The 26,999-nt window shown below is 41.0% G+C and overlaps 2 protein-coding genes across 5 annotated transcripts; one reads left to right on the forward strand and one right to left on the reverse strand.

Moving 5' to 3' along the window:
- Positions 1–1,202: 1,202 nt before the first annotated feature.
- LOC109173084 (zinc finger BED domain-containing protein RICESLEEPER 2-like) lies at positions 1,203–2,720 on the reverse strand. Its single transcript, XM_019322343.1, has 4 exons — positions 1,883–2,720; positions 1,638–1,828; positions 1,402–1,461; positions 1,203–1,298 (listed from the first exon to the last, which is right to left on the reverse strand). Exons 1-4 carry the CDS (start codon positions 2,718–2,720, stop codon positions 1,203–1,205), a joined length of 1,185 nt encoding a protein of 394 aa, XP_019177888.1.
- A 1,820-nt stretch (positions 2,721–4,540) lies between these two features.
- On the forward strand, positions 4,541–12,355 carry LOC109173217 (WD repeat-containing protein 91 homolog). 4 transcript variants are annotated; one of them, XM_019322518.1, is made up of 16 exons: positions 4,541–4,695; positions 4,959–5,526; positions 5,607–5,729; positions 6,044–6,185; positions 6,268–6,518; positions 6,791–6,849; positions 7,097–7,191; positions 8,287–8,389; positions 8,499–8,593; positions 8,762–8,824; positions 10,337–10,412; positions 10,523–10,631; positions 10,777–10,889; positions 11,514–11,572; positions 11,691–11,778; positions 11,858–12,355. In XM_019322518.1, exons 2-16 carry the CDS (start codon positions 5,139–5,141, stop codon positions 11,990–11,992), a joined length of 1,899 nt encoding a protein of 632 aa, XP_019178063.1. In that variant the 5' UTR covers positions 4,541–4,695; positions 4,959–5,138; the 3' UTR covers positions 11,993–12,355. The 4 variants fall into 4 exon arrangements, with proteins under 4 accessions (XP_019178063.1, XP_019178062.1, XP_019178061.1 ...); XM_019322517.1 differs by having other exon boundaries at positions 4,541–4,693; positions 4,945–5,526; positions 11,670–11,778; XM_019322516.1 differs by having other exon boundaries at positions 11,670–11,778; positions 11,858–12,339.
- Positions 12,356–26,999: the final 14,644 nt, after the last annotated feature.

A 26,999-nucleotide genomic window follows, 5' to 3' on the forward strand; every position in this document is an offset into this window, starting at 1 on the left:
CAGTGCCGGCGGTGTTAGGCGGGTGCGGTGGCAGACCGACTTGCAGTTTGATAATTGTAATGAGGTTGTTTTCAACATTCAATCAAATAACACATCCAAATAAATGAAATAATGATAATTCACAAGTCATAACATTAAAAATATTCAGATATGAAATACTCAAATATATAATTTATAACTTTATATTGTTTATATAATAAATAAATTTTATATTAATTTTATATATATTCGAGTTTTAGGAAACGATTTATTGGGCATTTTGGTTTGGTCGAGTCAGCTTGTAATCCTTTGCAGCTAGGGGTGTGCATCGGGCGGTTCGGTTCGGTTCGGGGTGGGGGTTGGCTAAACCGCTCGGATTTCGGTTTGGTGAATGTAAAACCGGTCCTAACATTTTATATATTAAATCTTTCGGTTTATTTAGTATTCGGTTTCGGTCGGGTTGGTCGGATATCCAACTCGTGTTCGGGTGAAGCAAAATTGAAATAAGAATAATAAAACTTTAAAACTAAATCAAGTAAATTCAAGACAAAATGCCTTAATGCCAATATGTCATACAAAAAACCTTAAAACCCCAAAAATGAATAATTTACAGTTTACAGTTTAGTAGTTTACACTTCACAAAAAACCAGAATTACAGATTTACAAATCTACATAGTGATTTGCATTTTGCACGATTCAATAAACCATTCCAGATTTCCAGCATGTAGATTCATGATCACAAAAAGCCATGTTGATTCCTAATCACAAAAAGCCATCCTGATTCCTGAATCTTGATCCTACTCTAAATCTGTAAATCTGTAATACTCCTAGTGTTCTAGACTGCTATTCTTCTTCCTGTTAAAACTTAGTGCAATTTAGTAAAGGAAACAAACAACAAAACAAGTAAAAAACAATAAGTCAATAATAATTACTTAGCAAATGAGAAAATGAGATTATAATATTGGCTCAGTAAGCATATTTGTCCATATCAATGTATGGATTAAGGGCAAATTACTTCAAATCTTCAATATCACCATGATTCCATGAACAATTGACATTGAGCAATATACCAGCTTAATCCTTATTTCAGATCATTGGTGGAAGCTTTCATCATTGCCAATTTGCCATAATATATCAAAAACTCAGAAGATAACATTACCAGAATTACAGATTTACAGTAATGCAAAACTGCAAAAGGCAGCAACTTTACTTACTCTTACAAGTTAGTAAGCTACCAAGCCTTTAGAGGATTTAAGAGCAGTGGTTAGGGGCCAAAAACTCATCAAGGGAAGCAACTTAAAGTCACCAAGTTTCATTGCCTTAACATCAAAATATAAAGTCAGTTGAATAGTTGAATACACGATTAAGATATTAATATATCATATAAAGTATAGAGATTGGAGAAGACCATTACAGGAATACTTGGAAGTGTAGAACCACAAGTCCTCCCACCAGATGCACTTCCACCATCAACACTAAATTCTGCAATTAAATCAAATAAGAAGAAGCTTGTTAGAATTCAATTCAATGAAAAAAACTTAAATTGAATGATTGAAATAATACATTATTTTACCTTTCTCAAATCTTTATAATTCTTCTAGATTTTCTTCAATTGAAATGGGGGTATTTGGCAGCCTAAGCCAATCCTGAGTACATACCAAGGCTTCCACAATTTTAGGAGTTAAAGAACTCCTAAAATGATCTAAAACCCTCCCAGATGTACTAAAGACAGATTTTGAGGCAACAGTTGAGATAGGAATAACTAAGATATCCCTAGCAATCTTAGAAAGGATAGGAAACCTTGCAGAATTGACCTTCCACCATCTCAGTATATCAAATGAACCTTCATCTTCAGTTATTGCCTCACTCAAATAATATTCCAACTAAGTTTTTTTCCTCCCACCAGTTTCCATTATTTGTTTCTTAATTTGGGCCTTCAGTAGATGTTGTGGCCTCCCAACAGGGGCAGAAACAGACTCAACAATAGGAGTAACAGATGCTACAGAACCAGAACCAGTAGCTGGGACAACAGTAGGGCTATAACTCACAGCATAATCATCATACAATTCATTCAAAGCAGCCAACAATTTCTCAAGGTAATCTTTTCCTTTTTTGTCACCATACATATGAAGTAATTGAGTTGGCATATATTCTAACTTGTCCCTGGGGTCTAAAATGTTTGCAAAGAAAATCATATAATTCATTTTGTCAATATCACCCCAATATTTTTCAAATTTCGCTTTCATGTTAGCCCCCATTAGTTTCACAGCCCCATCAGCTTCCACCATTTCATTCAAGATACAATACAGATCAGATATTTCAGAGAAAAAGGTGTTAGCTGTCACATATAGGGACCCTGAAATTCTGATAGTCATCTCATAGAAACATTTCAACAGCTTAACCAAGTTGTTCACAGACTCCCAATCCAGAGAAGTAGGAATAGAATCACCCAGATCAGATTTAAAAGAGTTATCACTGTATTCATAGTCATCAAATACTTTCTGGTAGATCAAAGCAGACTGTAACATTAAATATGTGGAATTCCACCTTGTTGGCACATCAAGACACAAGGATGTTTTTTGCTCAATTCCACTATACTCTGCCAAATCCCTAAATTTCTTCAACCTTGAAGGAGAATTTCTGACATATCTAACAACCTCCTTAACCCTCTTAACAGAAATATCACATTGTTTTAGACCATCTTGTACCACCAAGTTCAGAATATGAGCAATGCATCTCATGTGAAGATACTTACTCTTCACACTAGATGATCATCAAGACAACACTTTCCTTTTTCAAAAACCAAGTGCAACATCATTTGATGAAGCATTATCTACTGTCACAGTAAACACATTCCTAAGCCCCCACTCTATCAAACAACTTTCAAGTGCTTTTGCAATATACTCACCCTTATGTGATGTAACAGGGACAAAAGATATAATTTTTTTATGTAGCTTCCACTCCTCATCTATAAAATGTGTAGTTACAACCATGTAGTTTATCCTCTGAATAGATATCCAAGAGTCAGTTGTAATATTGACTCTTTGAGTGTTTCCCCTAAACAAGCACTTTAAGTTCAATTTTTCTTCTTCATAAATGACATTGATATCCCTACTGATAGTTTACCTAGATGGAATTTTAAACCTAGGACAAGCCACTGCAATGAACCTCCTAAACCCTTGCCCCTCAACAAATATAAAGGGAAGTTCATCTATGATAATCATTTCTACCAAGGCTCTCCTAATGGTTTCCTGATTAAATACCCAAGTCCCCAACTCTCCCACAGTTGGTTCAGATGCATCACTAGTAGCAACAGCTTGAAATGTCAGAAGGGACTGCCTAGTATCTTTAGAGTGATGGTTTTTCATATAGCTAACCATGTGGTTCCTTAAAGATGTAATACCATGTTTTTTTAATTGACATTGATACAACTTTGCACAATAGACACACTTTGCTTCTATAGTAACATTATTACTATCAGTAATCTTTTGAAAATGATCCCAAACTCTTGATCTGGATTCAACCACTTTCCTTTTCTTTGCAGGAACTGCAGCAGTAGGGAGTACAGTCTGTTGAGTAATTGTGTCAACAGTTTGGGCTTCCACTGCTGTTGCTCCTTGAGCAGAAGAATTGGTAGGTTCACAGCCAGAACTAGGTATACTGATATTGTCCGCCTATAAAGTGTGGAACATAATCAGTACACATAGTAGGAGATTGGAAATCATAATACACATATAACATTTTAACATTTGACACTTAACTGTTCCATATTTTCAATTCCATATTTCCATCAGGCATTCATCAAACATTCGAACTATCAAAGACAACAAAATGTCTCTCATCTCTGAATGCTCATCATATGGAGATTGAGACTTGAGAGAACTCAGAGACAAAGTCACAGTCTCAAAAACACAGACTCATAGAACTCAAGAAAGAAATAGAGAATCAGACTATCAGAGAAAAGGCTTCCACCGGAGAACCGGAGATTCTCAGTCTCAACTCTCAAAGATTGAGACTTGAGAGTTGAGAGAACGGGAGAACTGAGAAACCCTAGGTTGAGAGTTGAGAGTCGAGAGAGAAATCAGAGAATGAGAGTATGAGATTAGGTCTATGAGAGAGTGAAGGCTGCGCAGCGTACAAACGCTCATATATATAAACTATGGACACGACGCCATTTACTATACATCACTTATAACCCTAGGCTTCATCGGGTAGTCGGACGGGTCGGGTGGGCAAACACGCGACCCAAACCGACTTCATTTAACCATTAAAATGGCTTGCTTGGTTCGGTTTAAAGAAGTCGGGTGCCGATTCGGTCCGAAAGGGTTCATTTACCCGATTGGGTCGGGTTGACCCGACGGTTATTTCGGATTTGCACACCCCTATTTGCAGCATAGGTCACAAGATTAGATTTAGTCGGTGCATACTCTCATATAGTGACTCTAAGAATCTTTGGGCACCCAAAAAGCAAAAACTAATAATTGTACTTTTTTAAGTATATACTTCTGTATAATGACGTGCATGCATTTAATTAAAATTTTAAAAGGAAATAAAAAAATAAAAAAATAGTAGTCGATACAAGAAAGAGTAGTGGGCAATAAGGTGAAATCCTTGTGATTTACTTTGTGATTATCGCATCCTTCACATTTGGTAGAAGAAGAAGAGAAACAGCGTTGAATCGCAGACGTAGGAAGCACAAATCAGTTTTAAGAAGGTGTGCTTAATTGCTTGCTTTCAATTTGCTGTTATTATAATTATAATTATAATTATAAAATTATAATTATAATGTCATAATAACGATGTGTCTCTAATCCCTAAAATTCTTGATACGATTGAACTATATGCATTGCTATTGTGAGTTAGTTTCTGGGTGAAGTAGAAGAAACCTAGTTCTTATTTTGTTAATTTATGCAATCATCTGCACATCTCCCGCACGAAATCCAAGTGGTTTATATGTGTTTGCAGGTCCTATGCGGTTGCTTATGGAGCAGCAGAAGTATTGATTGGAGAAGTCTGAATATTTTTAGAAAAATGTTGCAGAACGTGTAGTTAATTCATTCTTAAATTATCATTTGACTTAGGAGTAGCATACTTGGGAATATGCGATGCAAACATTTGCAATATTTAACGGACGAGTTGGCCTGAGTTTTTAAGGAGAAATGGAGAATCTACAGTACGCTGAGGAGCTAGTGAGAGAGTTTCTTGTGTTCAGAGGGTTTACAAAAACCCTTCAGGTTTTTGAGAAAGAATTAGGCACTGATATTGGGAAAGGGTTCCAAGTTGATAGTTTGTTAGACTTGATTTTCTCTGTGTACATTCCAAAATGTCAAGCTGAGAACTTGGTTAATCTACTTCACTTTTTCAAGCAATGCTTTGGTTCTTACGAGGCCGAGCTTATGTCTACTTTGTCAAAATTGGAAGTCTCTATTATACGGTATTATATCATCCATGCCTTGCAAACAGGACGGAAGGAGAAAGTAACGGAATTTTTTAATTTCCATGGCAATGCGTTACTGCAAAAACATGAAGACTGGGCCTTATGGTTTGGTTGGCTCTCTTTTCACTCTTATTGTGACTTTGGTGATTTCTCCTTTTCATCTTTAATCATCTTTTAAAAATTTTTGCAGCCCTCCCATATTATAAGAATCCTCATTTGGATCCTGAATTTCGTTTGTACTTCTCTAAGGAGTGGATCAATACCTTGCATCTTTCTGTCAGGAACTTTCTGAGCACGATGCTTAACAGTACTCATATCCTTCAGCATAGATTTTTATTACCTTTCTTTGACAGTATTTGCTTTAATTTTATCACCTTTAACTATCAACAAGAAGGTTTTGAGTGATATTTATCTGAACATTAGTTCTTTTATTAGTAAGTTTACCACTTTCCTTGGTTGTATGCTTTCAGTTTACTGGTATTTCAGAGCAGCTATAGAGTAATCTATGGCATCTAGTCATGAGATTACTGACAAAATTGTGATTGATGGAAACTTCAACTGTTATTGACTATACATTTCCCTCAGCACCCACAGTTTACTCTTTGAACTTCTCCTTAGCCAAATTACGCATCCCTGCATTACTGAAGATCAGTTCTGAACAGAACACTGTGAATCGTCTCAAGGGAGACATTAAGCAACTTAATCTTAAAATTTCACAACTTCAGGCCTTGTTGGAGGAGAAAGAGATCCAGTTACGCCAAGCAAAGAGGTGAGAGATCCTACAGTTTCTATTCTCTATAATCTGAAGACCCGTAGAGAGTAGACCACTAACTTCTTTCTTCTATTGTCAGTAACACTTCAGCAACTACAAGACTACCAACCCTTGGAATGAGCAGCTCATCAAACGTTAAAACAGGCTTTCAGGAGCAAAATGTTTCTTCTTCATCTAGCTTTTCTCATGACATTTGTGACCCTGCAACTTCTAACATTGGTGAAAGAGAGTCTTCTCGATACATTAATGATACAAGACCTGCTCACTCTCAGGAGTTAATGTCCTGTATGAGCAAGAGTGAGGGAAGCAATGACTTCCAAAATGTTCAAGGTGAAGATAGTGTTGTTAATGTAGATGGTAAAGCACATTATTGGTTTCTCAGGATTGAAAAATTATGTACATGGTAAAAGAAATAGACATGGGACTGAGCTAATTAATCATATTTAAAACTGTTAATTTAACAGTCAGTCTGCTAAACCTTGCATCTGCCTTTAATTTTTTTTTTTTTTTAAACAAAAAAAAACTCTTGGATCTGCCTTTATTTTTTATTTTTTAGCTCTATTTTTCTTAGGCTACTTAACAAACTAAAAGTTTCATGACAGACACTAGCAGTGAAATGCAGGGAGAAGAAGAATTCCCAGAAGTGAGAGTAGGCTTTCAGGTGAATTGCTTATGTGGCAAAATGAAGTTATTGAATCTCTTGTTAGCATTTGAGTCATTTGTTCTGTTTTCCTTTCATCTTTTCATTTTGAACTGAATTGTTGAATGAACAGCTTCTTTTGAACATTTTGTTTTTGTTTCAACTTCCACTTATGAAGCCTTCTTTCTTCTTATTGCATCTCTTTCTTTTTTTACTTTCATTATATTTGAAGACGGGTTAAATGTGTTTCTAAAACCTTATATTATAGGAGACATTCCTTGGCCACACAAGTCCAATCACACGATGCCGCTTTTCTGCATCTGGGGACAACATAGCCAGTGCTTCTGTGGATGGGACAGTTAGGTTTGTATTCTAATCTATCCAAGCATCTAGTGCTGAAACCCAAGAAAACCAGTTTCATATCATATTTAAAAGAGAAGTAGCTGGCGCAACCTATAACTTTCTGAAATCAACATAATGTTCAAATCCATTTTCTGCGACATCTTTAAGTACACTTCTCATCCTAATTTGATCTTGCAATTCCTTTCCATTTATATGCCTTGTGTATTTTGGTGCTAGTCCCAATAATGTGATTCACATCTTTATACAACCATGTTTATCACGGCGACGCCTAGGTGTCCTGTCGGTGGAGACAGGACGCCTGGAGGCTTCGCCTCGCCTGAAAATGGCGAGGCAAGCTCCGGCGTCGCCTAGGTGTCCCAGTCGACGCCGACCCGGTGTCCAAACCCGTAAACCCGACCCAATGTTTAAATTTATTTTATTTTTTAAAAAAAAGGTATGACCTAATAAGATTAGAGAAGAGAGAGAAGAAGAAACATTTTGCATTTCTCGATGTCACTCTTCAGACCCAGTGCGTCGACCTCCCACAGCCATCGCCCTCGGACCGCCATCGCCCTTCGACCGTCGTTGCCCTCCCACCGCCGTCACCCTCCCAGTCCGTGAGTCGTCCTTTTGATGGATATTTGAGAGTTTTAACTTGGATGTTGGATATTATTCTACTTTTTTTATGGATATTTCATATTTATTTATTGTGTGTTATCTAGTTGGTGACTTGATGTATGTTGAATATGTTTAATTGTTTAGACTTTAGAATGTTTATATATATATATATATATATATATATATATATATATATATATATATTGTATTTTTTAACTTATCACCTAGGCGACAAGGCGGTTGGGGGGGGGGGGGGGGGCGCCGCCGCCGCGACTTAACATGGCGCTGTGATAAGCTTGTATACAACAATGCTAAACTGCTGAAGTAATGTTATTGATGTCCCTAGTAGGAACTCATGGCACTTGAAAGGTGATTTTAGCTTTACACAGCCTTCTAGTGAACTTATTGGAACTGCGAACTGTACAAGTGAGACTGTACCAACCATGTGATCATCATCCGATTATAATTTCATTGCTGATTTGATTCATTTTGATGAAGGATATGGACGTATGAACCATCAGTTTCATCATCAAGAAATGCAACTATATATTGTGGAGCTGAGATCATGTCACTTGAGTGGGATTGCAAATCTGATCGTCTGGTACATATAAGTAGATAATGTTTTCACTTTTCGGTTTAGACTATATGTTCAATTTTATACTGGAAGTGAATACTAATACTTTTTGATGTAATGTATTTCATGAAATAAGCTTCTTATAGGCACAGCTGATGGAGGCATCAAAGCATGGAATGTTGATGCGAAGCGTGTTGTCTGTGATCTTAATTCCACTAAAGCATTCCCAAGGTTTGAAAATAATCCCTACGTTTACTGTTCTTCTTCCATATCTTCTCACTGTCTTCCATACCACTAGAACTATTTAACATTTTGTTGTCCCTACTATATGGAAGATTTGAAAATCTCTCACTCTAACTTCCACATTTGTTTTTGCTTATTTATTTTGCTATGATTCAGTGTGCTGGATTTAAAATGCAGTCCTGTGGAGCCCATTTTTGTGTCTGCTGCAGCGTCGACAAGGTAAATTATGCATACACTTTCTGCCCTTTAGCTAAAGGAATGAAATCCTAGAAAATAGGAATATGTATCCATAAGGAATGGAATAGACAAGAATAGAATAAGAATACTATTCCATTATATGGTCCCAAATAATGAAGGAATAATATTTCATAGTTTCATAATTTAGTTGGCTTAATAAATGGAAAAGAGTAAATAATGATATGACCAAAATGTCATAAAACACGTGTGTGTGTGTGTGTATATATATATATATATATATATGTATATATATATATATATATATATATATATATATATATAAAAGGGGTGAGATTAATTGAGAAAGGATGCTAGCTTAAAAAATGAGAACAAAATCGCACCCCTCCATGGCTCCATCACATTCAGTCAATGGTGTAGATGCTTGGGAAAAGGGGGTAGCGAAATTGTAAATATGCAGAAGATTCAACGATTAACAGAGAAACTAACCCAACGGCATTAATTTGAGGGGTAGAAGCATAAAAATAAACGGTATATTCATAAATAACTAAGAATGTGCATCACTGAGTATAATGAAGTGTTGAAAAGTACAATATAAGTGCATGATAACCACATTAACTGAGATGTAAATGTAGTTGTTAAAGAATAATATGTTATTGTAATAGTGCACATTATGCAATTAAAAGTTCTACTATATTCCCCATCTAATTATCCTAATATAACTAGTTTACTAAAACTTATGATTAGACATTATTCATATTATTGGATCGAATTCAGATCAAATTTTGGATTTTGAATGAACCTGATAGGTTGTTTGTTCCGATATTTTTAGTTATGGTATTTCCAAGTATTGGATGTTAAAGTTTCACATATATGTGACTTGAAAATAGAAATTTCATATATAATGAATAATTAATCAAAATATTTTCATTTAAATCAAACATATCTGAAAATATTTTGGATATCAAGTCTAAAAAATATCATTCCAAATTTTGAATATTTGAAATCAAATTCAAAAATCACCGACCCGATTTGACACACATATGCTCGCAATATTATTGTCACTTATCACTAGCATTTGTATGTTAATATGAAAAAACAACTGGATTTCAAATAACTTTGCCTTTTCTTGAAAAATAATATGAACATATTTTCTGTTTTGCTTATGGAAAATGAAAACTGAGAAAACTATGTAAAATGAACTAAATGCGCCCCATGTATTCCTGAGTAGTGCGGAATAGCTAATGCCTAGGTGGCAATCTGAAATGACTATTCCCTTTACAAAGGAAATAGCTTATTCCAGGGAATATAAAAATGAACCAAATGTTAGAATAGGCCACTTTTACAGAATACCTTAATTCCTGACTTATTCTGCAAACCAATGTGCTGTTAATTCCAGTTACCCAAAGTCTCAATTTACACCTGAAAGGGCAATATGTTTGCATTCCTCTGTGAGCCTGTGATGGCTGGCTTTCTCATAGTTATTACTGAACTCTATTTGCAAGGTGAAAGTTAATTAAAATTGCCTTTTTGCAGGCCTGGTTCTGCTTACTTTGATAAATTGGGGTTTGCTTCATTAACTGTCTGGAACATGAGGACATGGAAACCCATGGTATGTGTGTGTTTGTCTCGTAAATTTGAATGCCAATGAAGAAATCTTCCTTTATTATCTTCTTGCTTTGCGGATGACAGTTGTCGAGCCTTACTTTCTCACAACTTTAGACAGTCCTTCCTCTTGGTGAAGATCCACCTGCAATTACATCATTATGTTTCAACCACAATGGAAAGCTCTTAGCAGCTGCTGCTACAGATGGAATGATTCATATGTTTGGTATCCTGCTAGATATTTTTAAAGAATTTCCTCAAAACCTCTCTTTTTGTCTTTCTTCTCTCTCATTTTGGGTGGGTGGGGTTGGAAGAAATTTTTGTTACTGTGTATCGGCCTTGCTGCATACCCAAACCTTAACAATTGAAAGATATGTCTGCTGGCCTGCAAATCACTGGGTGGCCAGCACATGATACTGCAATTAGCTCTGTGTTGTTTGGATCTGATGAGACAAGCATTTTCACTCTTGGAGCAGATGGAAAGGCAAGTATACTTCTGATAGTAATCATTTTTTATTTGAGTCCCCTTTTTGGCCTTTGAGTACTGCTTCATTCCAAGATGGGTATAAGATGTTTTGTGGCAGGATTTTGAACATTGTTGAAAAGAATAATACTCCCTCTATTCCATTTTATCTATCATGTTTACTACTGGTTAAACCAACTCTTTCTTTTTTGTTTATTTCTTTTAATATTTTTGAATTTGATTTTTTGTGTTTAGTACTTTTAATGTAGTTTCTAAATATATAAATTTTATATACTATTACTAAACATAATATTATGAAAAATTGAATTAGAAATAACTTCAGTCATGCCTCCAGACACATAAAATAGTACGGAGGGAGTAACTTTTTTGGTACATCCAAGGGGCTGAGGCTAGGGAAGAATATCATGATCCTCAAAACAAACATTCATGGTGTTGTGATTGTTCATCTCACCTGCGGTGATGTTGGATCACTGTTATTCTTATTGCATATGAAGTAAATCTCATTGTATTGCTTATTGCCATTAAAGTGAAATATTCATAACACTTATAAATAATTTCATTGGCGTGCACATTGCTTAAACCAAAACCCTGAACATAATCTGAATCTGGTAGTTTGTTTGACAGATATTTGAGTGGAGCTTGCAGAACCAAGGAAAAGTACTCTGGTCCAGAAATTGCAGCAGGTATTTGAATCATTTGATAGCTTGATCCCTTAGTTTATAGATTTGAATTCTTTTAGTTCAATAATAACTGGATCTCCCTGTGAATACATTACCTTAGGTTCTGCAACCTTCAAAGCGGTTCCATATATAAGCAAGAAATGGCTTTAGATGCTAATGGGAATAGACTTCTGACGACATCTAATTCCCTAAGAGCACCAATTTATCAGGTATACTTTCCACCATCAAATCAAATCACCACTATATAGTAGTCTGTCGTCGATTACACAGATTTTAATGTGTTATTAGGTTGGAGGTTCCATGGGTGGGATGAGAACACTACCTCACACTGCATCTATAACAACAGTGGATTGGCATCCGATGCTGCCTATTTTCTTGACTGGATCTGCAGATCAATCTGTTCGGGTCACGTCATTATTGTGATTGCATTTCTTTCACCCAAATTCTTCTGCAAACACTTTACAGAACACATTTATGAATAGTTTAGGAGAGAATGATTCGAGTTATTAACATTGTCTGAATTATTTAACACCCCGTTAGTTCTTATGCTGTTTCCCTAGATAAGCTTTTGTTTTTTTGTTTTTTTTTTTTGTTTCTTTTTTTTTTTGTTTCTTTTTTTTTTTCTTTTTTGTTTTTGTTTTTTTTGTTTTTTTTGTTTTGTTTTGTTTTGTATTTTTATTGTGTTGTTTACATGGTTGAGGGTTTTGTAGTGTTATATGCGAAGTGTAAACACAAAAAAAATATTACTAAAGTACATTGAATGGTTTCTTGTGCTCTTTCCCTAGATAAGCTTTTCAACAATTTTGTACGGAGTATTTTTTTTATTCTGTTGTTTACAAGGTTGAGGGGTTTGTACTTTTGTAGTGTTATATGCGAAGTGTAAACACAAAAAAAAAAAATGTTTTACTAAATTAAATTGAATTGGCAGAAGGGTCAAATAGACCTATGTACTAACATTGATGGTTCATCTAGCACCATGAATTAAAATATGGTCTATCTAGGTCATTATATTCTCAATTATTTTTCATCTAGCATTTTTAGCAAATTTTTAACAAGTAATCCATCTAATTTATTTACATGGTAAAATAAAATAAAAACAAAATGTTGACATGTTATTTTTTCATATCACTTCTTGCTTTTGTCACTTTTTTTGACAGATTTTTTTTTTTTTTTTTTTTTTTTTACGTATTTTCAGATTATGTTGATTTTTTCTACGAATTTTTCAAAAAAAAAAAAAACAGTGAATTTATTATTTCCGTCGGCGGTAAAAATAAGTATGTTACTACTTTTGTGGTTTTGAACCCATTTATTGGCATTGGTTTTTATTTTGATTTTGGATGGTGCGTTTATTAGGCTCTTCGGTACACACCTGAGATTGAGGAGCTTGGAAAAAAGCTAGTTAATAGACTAAGGGACAATGATGATCTGTATATTGCTCTTCATTTGAGGTATAATAACTAACACGACTTTTGATTCTAGTTAATAGACTAAGGGACAACGATGATCTGTATATTGCTCTCCATTTGAGGTATAATAACTAACACGACTTTTGATTTAATGTTTGAGGTATAACTGGAAATATATAGATCAACATAATCTGGAAATATGTAAAAAAAAAATATTTTTTTTTTTTTTTGTCAAAAAAGTGACAAAAACAGCAAGTTAGATGAAAAATTAACATGTAAGCATTTTATTTTTATTTTATTTTTCTATGTAAGCAAATTAGATGAGTTACTTCTTAGAAACTTGCTAAAAATGCTAGATGAAAAATAATTGAGAGTATAATGGCCTAGATGGACCATATTTTAATTCATGGTGTTAGATAAACAATCAATGTTAGTACATGAGTCTATTTGACCCTTCTATCAAGATTCAAAGAATTGTAAGAAGGAATAGAAGTTAAAAACAAAAAAATAGAAGTTCACCATGTATTTTTTCATCATAAAATGCCAAACTTTGGAATGACAAGTATTTTTTCACCATGTATTGGGTGATTTCCCCGAGGAGGAAGAATCCTAACATGGGATTCATGACAAGGAAATGTTTGGAGTGGTTTAGGTGTAAGGGAAAGTGTCTTTCCCATAAAAGGTATCTCGCCTTTCTCTTAGGCGAGATATATTTTTCCATTAATTCTCCGTAGACGGTGGAGTAAATACGGTAAATCACCGTATTTACTCCCAACCTACCGTATTTATTCCTTTAGGTTCCCAAGATATCCGCTCCACCTTCTTTCTCCTCTTAAATATAACTCTATTTCAAGCTTTTTCTACCACTTCTTCCCAGCCAAAGAAAACAGCCGTGCCATTACAGCCCAGCGAGAGAAATCAGAAGAAATCCGTTTTCTTCTTCCTTCTTCCCAGCCAATAATCAAAATTTTTTCCTTTTTTATGTTACAGTTTAACCAATAATCAATTAAAACTTGTCACATTAGAAATAAAAAATTTGTGAGTAGAAATGTAAGAGTACTAATGGCATGTATGGTCGATGGGTTTATTAATGAAAAAGATTTTAAAGGCATATTTAGTCCACTTTTCTTAATTTTTATCTTCTACAATTTTTTGTTTTATTAGAAAATAGATTTGTTATCATATTATTTTACAAGTAAAAAATACAAAGATATTTAAAATTAAATTAGTTTTTCATTTTAACATACAATAATAATGAGTGCGGCAAGTAAAGGAAAAAAAAGTATTTTTAAAATTATTTGTTGAATTGAAAAATGATTTGTTTAATTTAAAAAATATGAAGAAATAGTGCGAGAAAATATGTTTTCTATTTACTAAATACACCTTTAACTTTGGCATCACTGCATTCGAGGGAGCATACAATCCATATGATCAAACAACTCAATACCGTCAGACGCAAGTACTGTTTAGTCAAATTTTTGACCCGTCAAACCGTCTTCATCAACTAATTTCTTATTCGAATTTGTCAGGCAATATTTGAATAACGCCTATGCCATAGGCGTTATTCGAATATTGCCGGCATAGGCGTTATTCAAATATTGCCTGACAAATTTCAAATATTACCTGACAAATTCGAATTTCGTCTATTGCATTCGAATAACGCCTATGGCATAGGCGTTATTCGAATTATATTATATATACCCTACATCCGTCCATTTTATTGAAGCACAATTATTTCTCATTTTGCTCCAAACTTCTTATCCATTTTAAAACTCCTTACCAATTTTCTCTTCCATCATCATGGATATGTTCGTAGAATTTTCAAAGGTTTCATGCGTCAACCAACAACATTATAATATGAAATGTTATTTCGCAAATACAATAAATGGAAGGAAATTATTGTATGCAATTATAGAGCATACATCAAAAGATCAATATATATGTTTTGCACCTCCTTCATGGGTGAAATATATGAAAATGCTAGAACTAAACGTGTGCGATCCAATTGCATTTCAGAATTTTCAAGATGCAGAGCGTTATACCTATGACATCCTACAACATGGCCTACGAACACTACTCCTTCCCTCATGTAAGTCATTTCATATTTCATATTTATAATGTGAATTTATAACTATTTTTTCCTTTGCTTTCTTGTAGCTTGCAATGATCAAAAACATTTGCCGGGTATTACAAGATCTACTATTGTATGATTTTTTATTACAATTAGGTCGTGTGTGTCCATGGTAAATTTAACAATTTTACTTCGATATTTCGTTCTTTTATATTTATTCCAATTACTTTTTTTATTGCGCCCTTATTTTATTTTAGAAAATTCCAAAATGTATGTATCGACATCTAATGCAGTACTTCACAACGACTGCGATATTGAAATATGGTTCGTTGTTCGCAATCGAAGTGTCAGTTGAAAACAAGCACTTCACTACAGGAATTTCTGATTTCATTAGTGCGAATTCGTTAAGAACAGGGGACAGGGTGCTATTTAGACATACTGGTTTCTTCACTTTTGAAACCTTTTGCTATACTTTCAAGGGAATGTTGAAGAAGTACCCCTATTTTCCCCCAAATGCGTACCACATTCCTTCTCGACCATATCAACTAGGTAACTATACACTTTAATGCATCGCCAAAATTTATGTTACATATTACAACCATTAATTACTCATTTTTTTAAACTTTAGACCGAATACGTGTAAAGGTGAAATCTGCTCTGTCCCCAGCATATTCAATTCATGTAGAACGATGTCGTTCTTTGTATACGAATTTCTCCCAACTTGGAGCAGTAAGAGATAATACATAATATTCTAATTCAACTTGTATCCTCTAACAATTATTTAGTAATTCATTTCTTTGTTTCGTCTCTATAGAAAGCTAGATTGTCTACATTCCTCCGAGATTCTGACGAGTTCGTTGATGCTACGATTAAAATAGTACTTGGATCTCGACAGCTAGAGCTCTACTTTGGCACAACTTTAACTTTTTTCACAGAACAGTGGGAGGAAATAACAACACATTTTAATATTAATACAACGGAGGACAATGTGGTTTTATTCAGTTTGGAGGACAACGTTGTACTACTCATGTTTATTGGTCCATGTCATGTTGAAAAAATTTAACCATCGTCGTTTAAATATTTCATTAATGACAGTGTGTATGGTGAACTTCAAATTTTAGACATATGATAATAATAGTTGATACTGCTAATACTACGCTAGCAATATAAAATAAACCCGAGACCAATTAAAGCAAGTAAAAGATTTTATTGATCACGGTAAAGGCCCTAAGTACAATCTACTTGGTTGCTCTGAGTACCGACTGACTGCGGTCGGGATTCTCTAGTAACAACCTATCGATCGTCCAAAAGTCCCTTACACTGTAGCTACTGTGGGTATTTATAGCCGCTATGCCGGGGACAGGATTCCAGCCGTTCGGCATGTCCTCCACGTAGCCACCACGTGTCATCCTCCCGGGTGCCCTGTCTGTCGTCGTAAAGAGCCGCCACGTGTCCTTTTGTCAGCTCTCTTGCCAAAGGGCTACCGCTCGGCGGTCGACACCGATGCTCGGGCAATTCCCGGTTGCTTTGAGAGCACGATCGGTGACATGAGATACTCCTTCAGCTCATCAAAAGCCGCTCGGCATTCTTTGTCCCAGACGAATCCATTGACCTTTCGCAATACCTTGAAGAAAGGTAAGGAGCGCTCGGCTAACTTGGAGAGGAATCGGCTGAGGGCTGCCAACCGACCGGTCAATTGCTGGACTTCCCGAACGGTAGAGGGTGGTTGCATGTCCAGAATCGCTTTCACTTTCGCCGGGTTGGGCTCGATTCCTCTCTTGGTCATCATATAGCCGAGGAACTTGCCGGTCTGAACCGCAAATGTGCACTTAGTCGGGTTCAGCCGCAACTGCTATTTCCTCATGATCTGGAAACACTCCCGGAGTCCCGAGTGTGGTCGGAACGGTCCTGACTCTTGACCAGCATGTCATCAATGTAAGCTTCCATCGTTCGGCCCAATAGGTCGGCAAAGAGCATATTGACCATCCTCTGGTAAGTCGCTCCTGCGTTCCGGAGGCTGAACGGCATCACTCGGTAGCAATACAGCCCGTCCGGGGTTACGAAGGCTGTCTTGCTCTCATCTTCATGGTGCATCATGATTTGATGATAGCCCTTGAATGCATCCATGAAGCTCATCAACTCGGCCCCGGCCGTCTCGTCGACCATCTGGTGGATACTCGGTAGAGGATACGGGTCGAGCGGACAGGCCTTATTGAGGTCGGTAAAGTCGATGCACATCCTCCACGCTGGGGGCTTCGGGACAAGAACTATATTAGCCACCCACTCGGGATAGATCACAGGTCGGATGTGCTCGATCGCCGCCATCTTCTTGACTTCCTCTCTAACAAACTCGCGGCGATCGGAAGATAGGTGCCGGGTTTTTTGTACCACCGGCTTTGCTGCGGGATCGACAGCCAGTTTATGGCAAATGACGGACCGATCGATTCCGGGCATGTCCTCGGGTCCCCAAGCGAAGATATCGGCATACTCCCGAAGTATGGCCAAAATTTCTGTTCGGAGATCGGGGGTGAGGGCCCGACCAATCTTGATCTTCCTATCCGGTCGGTCCTCGGATAGGGGAACTTCTTCTATCTCGTCGGAAGGCTCTGGTTGTTCCTTCCGATCTTTAGCCTCCTCTTTGGCTATGGTGTTCACCCGGGAAGACGAACCGGAATCGCGTCTGTTAATCGCTCGGGTGTAACACTTCCTGGCGGATTGGACATCGCCACGGACCACGCCGACCCCATTGGCGGTGGGAAATTTCATGCACAGGTGGGGCATCGAAATTATCCCACCGATCTTCATAATAGCGGGTCGGCCCAGGATAATGTTGTGGACGCAATGGAGGTTGACCACCACAAATTCTAGCTCCGTTCTGATCGACTTTGGAGGTGCGCCGATCTCGACCGGGAGCTTTACCTTTCCTTCGGGGTAGATAAGAGCCCCGGTAAATCCCGACAGTGGTACACCGACCGGAGTCAGCTCCTTCCTGTCAAGGCCAAGCTTTTCAAACACGTCCAGATAAAGGACGTTCACACTACTGCCAGTGTCGACCATAACCCTCTGGACATCCGTCCCTTTTACATCAATTGTGACCACGAGCGCCTCCATGCCGTGGTCACCGCTGCTGGGTTGATCTTCGAGGGTGAAGGTTATGGGCTCCATCTTTTGCCTCTTCCCAGTCTTCCGGGAGTCCACTATGGCGACCGGGCAATTACTCCGCGGTCGGGAAGCGTCTTCCAATCCGCCGAAAATAACGTGAATGGTCGGCTTTCCTGCTGGTCGGCTGCTAGACGGAGGGTCAGGGTCCCGTCGGTCATCGCGAAGATCATCTCTTCGATCGTCTCTCCGGTCCTGACCTGACCGATCGGAGCGGTGATGAGAGCGCCGCTGTTCTCTTCGATCGGTATTCCTCTTGGGGTCCTCTCTCCTCCCCACACACTTGTCCAACTTCCCTAGATTAAGCAAATCTTCCAACAGTTGGAGCAAGTGGGTACACTCTTCAGTGTCATGCCCAGCACATCGATGGTAAGCGCAATACTTACTCTTGTCAGGGCCATCTCGATCGGGATGGGGAAGCTTGATGAGGTTGCATGACTGGGCATACTGCATGGCCTCCGCTGCGGATCGGTTCAAGGCCGTAAACTCACCAGTCCTGGTGCAGGATCGGGGGTGGTCATCACCCGATCGGTGTTCCGGCCGGCCGGCCGGTTTACGAGATGAAGACCCGACCTCCTGCGAGCGCTTTACGGCGTTCGCCTCGCCAGCATTGGCGTAATCTGTGACCCTTCGAAGGGCCTCCTCATACGTGGCCGGGGGGTGTAAAATGAAGTCTTGATATAAATACCCCGCTCGGAGAGAGATGTGTAACATGTGGGTGGCGGTGGCATCGTCCATGGGCTCTACCTCCCCGACCGCCGCCTTCCATTTGGTGAGGAAATCGGTCAAGCTCTCGCCTTCAAGTTGCTTGGCCTTCTCCAGATACATATAAGGCTTCCTCACCACTTTGGAAGTGATGAACTTCCTCACAAACTTGACCGCCAGGGTGTCAAACCTGTCGATCGAACCCGGCTGTAGAGTTCGGAACCACTCCGCCGCTCGACCGGTAAGCGTGGAATAGAAAGCCCTGCACATCACGGCATCTGACACACCCTTCAACGTCATATTGCTGTAGAAATCATTGACGTGAGCCTCAGGGTCCGTCCGACCATCGTAACTTTTCTCTCCAGAGACCTTTAAATCGAGCGGGTAAGGCTGAGCCATTACTGCCGCTGTGAAAGGCGTCTGGTGCAGGGTCGGTTGTCCAACCGGGGTTGCTGCAGGGTGCGCATTTCTGAATTGCGCAAATTCCGCCTGGAGGTTATAGAGTAATCATCGGGTCTCGTTGAGCTCGGCGGCTTGAGCAGCTTGGGCTGTATCCCGAGCGCGTCGCCGTCGGTGAGATCTCGACCCGCTATACCCAGATGAGGCCTCCTGGCTAGCCTCCTGCATCTGTACATCTTCTTGCCCGCAGTTCGGGTCTTGGGGTCCCAAACGCTGGCGCATCTCCAGTCGAAGGCGATCAAAGGCTGCCGCTCGGGTAGTTTCTTCGGGGTCCTCCTCTTGGACGGGAACCTCGACCGCTTGCTGGGCCTGCGCTGGTGCCTCCATCGCATCAGCACCCCCCGACCCCAACCACGAATGAGCCGAGCGTCGAGCCCGAGAGGCTGATCGACGCTGCGGCTCTACCTGTGCGGTCGGCTGTACTGGAGGGGCGGCGGCTGGAGCTGTGTAAGCAGGCGTATATGGTGGATAACCAACCGGGGGAGTGTAGTACATCGGTTGGCCAGGCCAATACCCGTACAGTGGAGGTGGGGCCGGGTATGGATATTGACCGGGATACATCATCGGCTGCTGCTGATATGGATGGCCGGGTGTTGGGTATCCCGGTTGTATGTAGTTCACCGGTTGTTGGGCGACCGGGTATGTGTTAGATGGATGCGGTGGTGAGAGATTGAGATTCAGCTCTACCGTTTGACCCTGCTGTTGGGTGGCGTGGTGCCCAGATGAGCTAGCTGCATCCGCCTGGTCGTCGGCGAAGTTGTTTTGAGCCCACGGATACATGATTGGAAAGGGAGCGGTGCTCGTCAAGACGTTGCTTTCTCGCACGGGTCCCCACGGACGGCGCCAAAATGATACTGCTAATACTACGCTAGCAATATAAAATAAACCCGAGACCAATTAAAGCAAGTAAAAGATTTTATTGATCACGGTAAAGGCCCTAAGTACAATCTACTTGGTTGCTCTGAGTACCGACTGACTGCGGTCGGGATTCTCTAGTAACAACCTATCAATCGTCCAAAAGTCCCTTACACTGTAGCTACTATGGGTATTTATAGCCGCTATGCCGGGGACAGGATTCCAGCCGTTCGGCATGTCCTCCACGTAGCCACCACGTGTCATCCTCCCGGGTGCCCTGTCTGTCGTCGTAAAGAGCCGCCACGTGTCCTTTTGTCAGCTCTCTTGCCAAAGGGCTACCGCTCGGCGGTCGACACCGATGCTCGGGAAATTCCCGGTTGCTTCCCGACCGGGTTCTTCATAAAAGCCCGACCTGTTACCTGCAAAGACAGAAAGACAAAGACAAAGGCAATCCGGTCGTGGTGGAGCTTATGTCGGTCGGGATATTCCCTACCAATAGTGTTAACCGTTTTTGTATTTTATTACATTATAATTATGTTTCACTTTTACTAATCATTAGTACTTATTTACTAATTTATTTAGTTAAACATCTAATCATTATATGTTACTAATTATTATACTAATCAAAGAAATTTTTTAAAAATATTGTATTTCATTGTATGTTTTTTTTTCTTTTTCGTAATACTTTATTTCAATGTATATTCTTTATTTTTTTCCGTAATACTGTATTAGAATGTTGCCTATGCTAAAGACGAGATTCCATTTGGTGAATGTCGTCTTTCTCAAAGACACTTTCCCTGGTTGGTATCCCACTTTAGGGATTTTCCTATTTCGAAACCCACGCCAAAATCTTTCCCTGGGGAGTTAATGATCTCATGTATTAGTGTGTGTGTGTTCTTCAATTCACATTCAATCCTTAGTATCCTTACATTGTTTTTCTTTCAAGTATTCATCATGGATATTGAAAGACAAGTAGTCGTTCCTCTTTCTCCCTATTGTCGATGTTTATGCGGGTGCTTCCCTTTGAGAACTATTAAGCTACTACAAAATCTCATGGTGATATATTGTCTGAAAACAACTTGTTTAGTAATTGGTGCAGCTTTGTTGGCCATAGGATTCTCCATAATGTTTGCTCACATCCCAAAACAAGCCATTGGTCCTATACTAATGTTGAACCACCTTCTGAGAATTGTGCTTTATGTTATAGTTTGGTTTAATGATAAACTCCTGTATTGCTAGGGATAGTATGTGTTGTGGGCCCGGGAATGTGTGAACGCGTCACTGGGCGGTGGACGGGGCTTGGGGGAACTGAAGACTTAGATGCCTTTGATTTCCCTATGATTGCAGCAGCAATCAAGGACAGAAGAATAAATAGAAAAAGAATGAAGAGTTTTTGAGTTCTTCCTCCCCAAATTGCATTAGACAATTTTCTGATTTCTTAGACAAAAACAATGGATGATTTAAACTCAGAAAAGCTACCCAATAAATACCTAAGGAACTTAACGTTCATCTCCACCTAATTAGGACATTCAAAAAATCAACTTAACAAACTTAACAAACTAAAGGAATAAAAGGAAAACCATGATATAAATAGATTAGAACTGTTTAGCTTTTCCTTGCTTGTGTTTGTTTCCTGCGTCTGTGATATGTTATTCCAATGAATGCATCATCACACCCCTTCAACAAGCTTGTCCTCAAGCTTGAAATCCGGAAACAAGGACTGAAAACGGTGTACGGGTTCCCAGGAAGCATCGTCAGGAGCGGCACTAAGCCAATGGACCAGAATTTCTTGGACCCCTCGGTTCAGCCTGGACTTGGTCACGAGATGGGGTTGGAGCAAAACTCGACCGTCGTGCAATGGAGGTAGTCCAGGGGCCGTCGTTGGCGGGTCACCGTGAAAGGGCTTCAACAAGGAGACGTGAAAGACGTCGTGGATCCGACTGGAAGGAGGGAGGGCGAGTTGGTATGCCACGTCACCTACATGCGCAAGAATGCGGAAATGACCAAAAAACCGCGGTGAGAACTTGTGGAACACACGACGATTGACTGAGAGCTGGCGGTATGGATGTAGGCGCAACCAAACCCACTGCTCGACAGCATATTCAACATCGCGATGGGAACGGTTGTAGAGCTGCGCCATACGTACCTGAGCATTCTGAAGGTGTTCCGAACCAAGTGCAGAAGGGCATCGCGGTCTCGAAGAGCAACATCAACGGCGTCAATAGTGGACATCCCTGGTTCGTAGGACAAGAGACGCGGTGGGACGCGACCGTAAACCACACGGAAGGGTAAAGTCTGTAACGCCGAGTGGAACGAGGTGTTGTAACAGTATTCGGCCCAAGGGAGGTAGTCAACCCACTTCCTAGGGTAATCACCTACCAGGCAACGTAGGTACATCGCAATTGTGCGGTTTTTCACTTCAGTCTGCGGGTGATAATCCGAGGAAAACGATAGAGTGGTCCCGGTGAACCGAAACAACTCCTTCCAAAAGGCACTAGTGAACGTTACATCGCGATCACTGACAATAGACTCCGGGACCCCATGGAGTTTGACAACGTGTGCAAAGAACAGGCTCGCAACGGAGGTCGCCGTATAAGGGTGGCCGAGAGGGATGAAATGTGCGTACTTGGACAAGCGGTCGACGACGGACAGAATCACCGATTTACCGTGAACCTTCGGTAGGCCTTCGACGAAGTCCAACGAAATGTTGCTCCAGATAAGCGACGGAATTGGCAGGGGTTGGAGGAGACCAGCCGGATGAAAATTCTCCCCCTTGCAACGTTGGCATGTAGGGCACTTCCGGATGTAGTCGCGGACGGCACGCCGCAAGCCGGGCCAAAAGAACTTCCGGGACACGCGAAAAATCGTTTTCTGGGCTCCTTCGTGCTAATTGTCGTGAAACCCTGCAATGATAACCGGGATTAGTGGAGAATCCGGGGGAATATAGAGCTTACCTTTGTAATGGATGAGGTCGCCCTCTAGGGACCAGTGAGGTCCTTTGACGCCGTCCCGAATTTTGCCAAATAAGACTTGAGCAGTATCCAAAGCAGCGAGTTCACGACGAAGGGAATCGAAAATGGGGGAGACTGGAGTGGATAGAGCCATGAGAGAAATAGAATCCTCGTCACGCCGTGATAATGCAGCTGCCACCGTATTGAGGCGACCCGCACGGAACTCCACTTCAAAGTCATAACCCAGAAGTTTACTAATCCAATGATGTTGGGGAGACGTGGTGAGGCGTTGCTGAAGTAGGAACTTCAAGCTATAGTGATCGGTACGGACCGTGAAGGGACGACCCCATAGGTAGTGTCGCCAATGCCGAATCGCCTGAGATAACCCTATCAACTCCTGTTCATACGAGGCCAGTTTGTGATGTCGAGTGGCGAGACGCCGACTAAAGAAAGCCACCGGGTGGTTATCTTGGTGAAAAACGGCACCTACGCCCACCCCTGAGGCGTCACATTCAACCACAAACGGCTTAGAGAAATCCGGAAGTTGCAACACCGGCACCGTGGTAAGCGCGGTTTTAAGTTCCTTAAAGGCTGCCGTTGCCTCCGGCGTCCACACGAAGCTATGTTTCCGAAGAAGAGATGTCAACGGAGCCGCGATGACGCCAAAATCTTTAATGAACTTACGATAGAATCCGGGCAGACCAAGAAATCCGCGCAGACCCTTAACAGAATGCGACTGCGGCCAGTCCAAGACCGTCTGGACGTTGCTGGAGTCCATAGAAACTCCAGTGGCATCGATAATGTGGCCGAGGTAACCGACCCTGTCGACACCAAACGAACACTTGGATTTTTTGACTAACAGTTGATGACGACGAAGGAGAGCAAAAACTGTCCGTACATGAGAGACGTGCTTCGCCCAAGACCTGCTATAAATTAAAATATCGTTAAAAAAAACCAAAACGAACTTACGAAGTACAGAGTGAAAAACCTCATTCATGAGAGCTTGGAATGTCGATGGTGCGTTGCAGAGGCCAAAAGGCATAACCAAGAACTCAAAATGGCTGTGGTGTGTACGGAAGGCCGTCTTCTCAACATCCGCCGGATGCATGCGGATCTGATGGTAACCGGAACGTAAGTCCAATTTCGTAAAAAAACGAGACCCATGTAACTCATCCAAAAGCTCGTCGATAACCGGAATCGGGAACATATCTTTTATGGTCTTGACGTTCAACTCCCTGTAGTCAATACAAAATCGCCACGAGCGATCTTGCTTAAGAACCAACAAAACTGGGGAGGAATATGGCGAGTGGTTGGGCCGAATAAGGCCGAGTTCTAGCATAGAGCGACATTGCCGCTCGATTTCATCCTTTTGAGCTTGAGGATAGCGATATGGACGGACTGCTACCGGGTCTGCGCCCGTAACCAATGTAATACGGTGATCGCATTGGCGTTGGGGCGGCAGTGCCGTAGGTTCCTGAAAAAGGGTAGAATAGTCGGTTAAAACATGGTCCAAGGCATTAGTGACACTGACCTATGACTGTATAGCATTAACTAGATGACTGGGCGGGTCATTTTTCCCTTGCCACGTGATAGATTGATTGCCATACGAGAAGGTCATGGTTAGTGCCATGAAATCCCAAATAATGGCACCTAGTGTGCGTAACCAGTTTACACCGAGTACAATTTCAAAGCCAACTAAAGGAATAACATATAAATGAACAGGAAATAAATGATCATTTTTCTGAAAGAGGATGTCTTCACAAACTCCGAGCCCGGTGATGCGCTCCCCGTTCGCCACCGCCACTTGCAAAAAAGGACACTCGCGAACCGGTAAACCCAATCGCGTAGCGGTACCTACGTCCATGAAATTATGCGTACTTCCTGAATCAATCAAAGCCGTAATTGGAAAGGTATTAATCCGCAATTGAACGCGCATTGTGTTGCCGCGACTAGTTCCCGTAATGGCGTGTAGCGAAATTTCTGGGTGTTCCAAATCTGCTTGTGTGCAATCCATTTGGGCGTGGCCCAACTCATCTGGGCCCAAATCATCTGTGTGGCCCAAATCACTTGTATGGGCCAAAGTACCTGCACCATCATCAATTATAAAATAAAACAAGCGCTGACAGTTATGCGACACAGGCCAGGGTTCATCTCAATGAAAACAAAACCCTTTAGATCTGCGGTATTGGTAGTCCGACCGGGAGAGACGACGCTCCGAGGGAAACTGCGACGAAACTCCCCGCGAACCGCCGGCGGTGGATGACGCCGCCCTAGGTTTCGGCGCCCTGGGGTTCGCGACGGACACACTGCCGGCTGAACTCGCCACTGAGTTCGTCGGAGCAGCCAGCCCTGGTCGCGCCGTACCCGCCTGCCCTGGTCGCACCACCGGCCGCGACGGCGCTGCCACCGGCGAAGGTCCACCGGCGAAGTGTGAAAACGACGGGTAAGGGCCCTGGAGTCGGTGGTCCGGGGCGGTGTACTACCGGCAAGCGTACGATCGGGCTAGGTTCATGGCCACATCCAGGTTCATCGGTCGCTGATTCTCGACATCTATTCGGAGCCAATCGTCTAAGCCGGCGGTGTAGAGGTCCACAACTTGGTCGTGGCGGACTGCCGACGTTCGTAGCAGCGAAGCCTGGAACTCGTCGTTGTAGTCCTCAATGGAGCGGCCATCCTGGTTCAGCTTTACGAGAGAGCCCAGCGCGTTGCTCCGGAGTCCGGGTCCAAAGCGGAGATAACAGCGCTGCTTGAACTGAGCCTAGGTAAGGTCTGGTTCCTCCAATTCTAATCTGAAATGCCGCAGCTGCGCCACCCCCGTCAGGTGGAAAGCTGCCAAGCTAACGAAATCCTGCTGCGGGGTGTTCTGGGCTCGAAAAAACTGTTCGCAGTGGTGAAGCCAGCCGGAGGGGTCCTCTCGCCCGTTGAATCGGGGGAACTCCAGCCTGGTGAATTTCGGGGTCGTGGTAGGGGGAGCCGGTGCAACCTGCACCGGAGGTGGCGTGGCGTCGCTGCTGGACGCAGCTTCCTTCCCGGCCATGAGCTGCCGGAACATCGCCCGGAATTCTGCCTGCTCAGCCTTCACAGCCTCCTGATCAACCCTCAAGGCCTCAATCGCGGTCAGGAGGTTGGCCAGTGTCGGTGTCTGATCGCCCATGACGTCAGGCTCTGATACCAAATTTGTTGTGGGCCCGGGAATGTGTGAACGTGTCACTGGGCGGTGGACGGGGCTTGGGGGAACTGAAGACTTAGATGCCTTTGATTTCCCTATGATTGCAGCATCAATCAAGGACACAAAAATAAATAGAAAAGGAATGAAGAGTTTTGAAGTTCTTCCTCTCCCAAATTGCATTAGACAATTTTCTGATTTCTTAGACAAAAACAATGGATGATTTAAACTCAGAAAAGCTACCCAATAAATACCTAAGGAACTTAACGTTCATCTCCACCTAATTAGGACATTCAAAAAAACAACTTAACAAACTTAACAAACTAAAGGAATAAAAGGAAAAACATAATATAAATAGATTAGAACTGTTTAGCTTTCCCTTGCTTGTGTTGTTTCCTGCGTCTGTGATATGTTCTTCCAATGAATGCATCAGTATGTTTCCCAATAGTAGAAACTTTGATTTTGACAAGTGTAATTGTCAGTGCCCTAAATACTTACCGTTGAAGTACTATGGAAAAAGACTTCAAACCAACGTTTTCATTGCAAAGCATGCTTTTGGGGATTTCAGTGGCTTTTTATGCAAGCCGGTTCCAAGAATGGTTGCAACTGAGGCTTCTTTGTCTTCGTCAACCCTAGAAAGAAGTTGCTAGTGCTATCA

The sequence above is a fragment of the Ipomoea nil genome, unplaced genomic scaffold (genome assembly GCF_001879475.1).
Source record: "Ipomoea nil cultivar Tokyo-kokei standard unplaced genomic scaffold, Asagao_1.1 scaffold0465, whole genome shotgun sequence".
NCBI classification, from domain to species: domain Eukaryota; kingdom Viridiplantae; phylum Streptophyta; class Magnoliopsida; order Solanales; family Convolvulaceae; genus Ipomoea; species Ipomoea nil.

What these genes read in the sequence shown, in the direction of transcription:
- LOC109173084 (XM_019322343.1), bottom strand. Translation starts at nt 2,720, where the DNA reads ATGAGATGCATTGCTCATATTCTGAACTTGGTGGTACAAGATGGTCTA. An exon ending in GAAACAAATAATGGAAACTG is followed by an intron (nt 1,829 to 1,882) that starts GTGGGAGGAAAA and finishes CAATAACTGAAG; the next exon opens with ATGAAGGTTCATTTGATATA. An exon ending in CTAAAATTGTGGAAGCCTTG is followed by an intron (nt 1,462 to 1,637) that starts GTATGTACTCAG and finishes ATTTAATTGCAG; the next exon opens with AATTTAGTGTTGATGGTGGA.
- LOC109173217 (XM_019322517.1), top strand. Translation starts at nt 5,139, where the DNA reads ATGGAGAATCTACAGTACGCTGAGGAGCTAGTGAGAGAGTTTCTTGTG. An exon ending in TGACTTCCAAAATGTTCAAG is followed by an intron (nt 6,519 to 6,790) that starts GTGAAGATAGTG and finishes GTTTCATGACAG; the next exon opens with ACACTAGCAGTGAAATGCAG. An exon ending in TAAGAGCACCAATTTATCAG is followed by an intron (nt 11,779 to 11,857) that starts GTATACTTTCCA and finishes ATGTGTTATTAG; the next exon opens with GTTGGAGGTTCCATGGGTGG.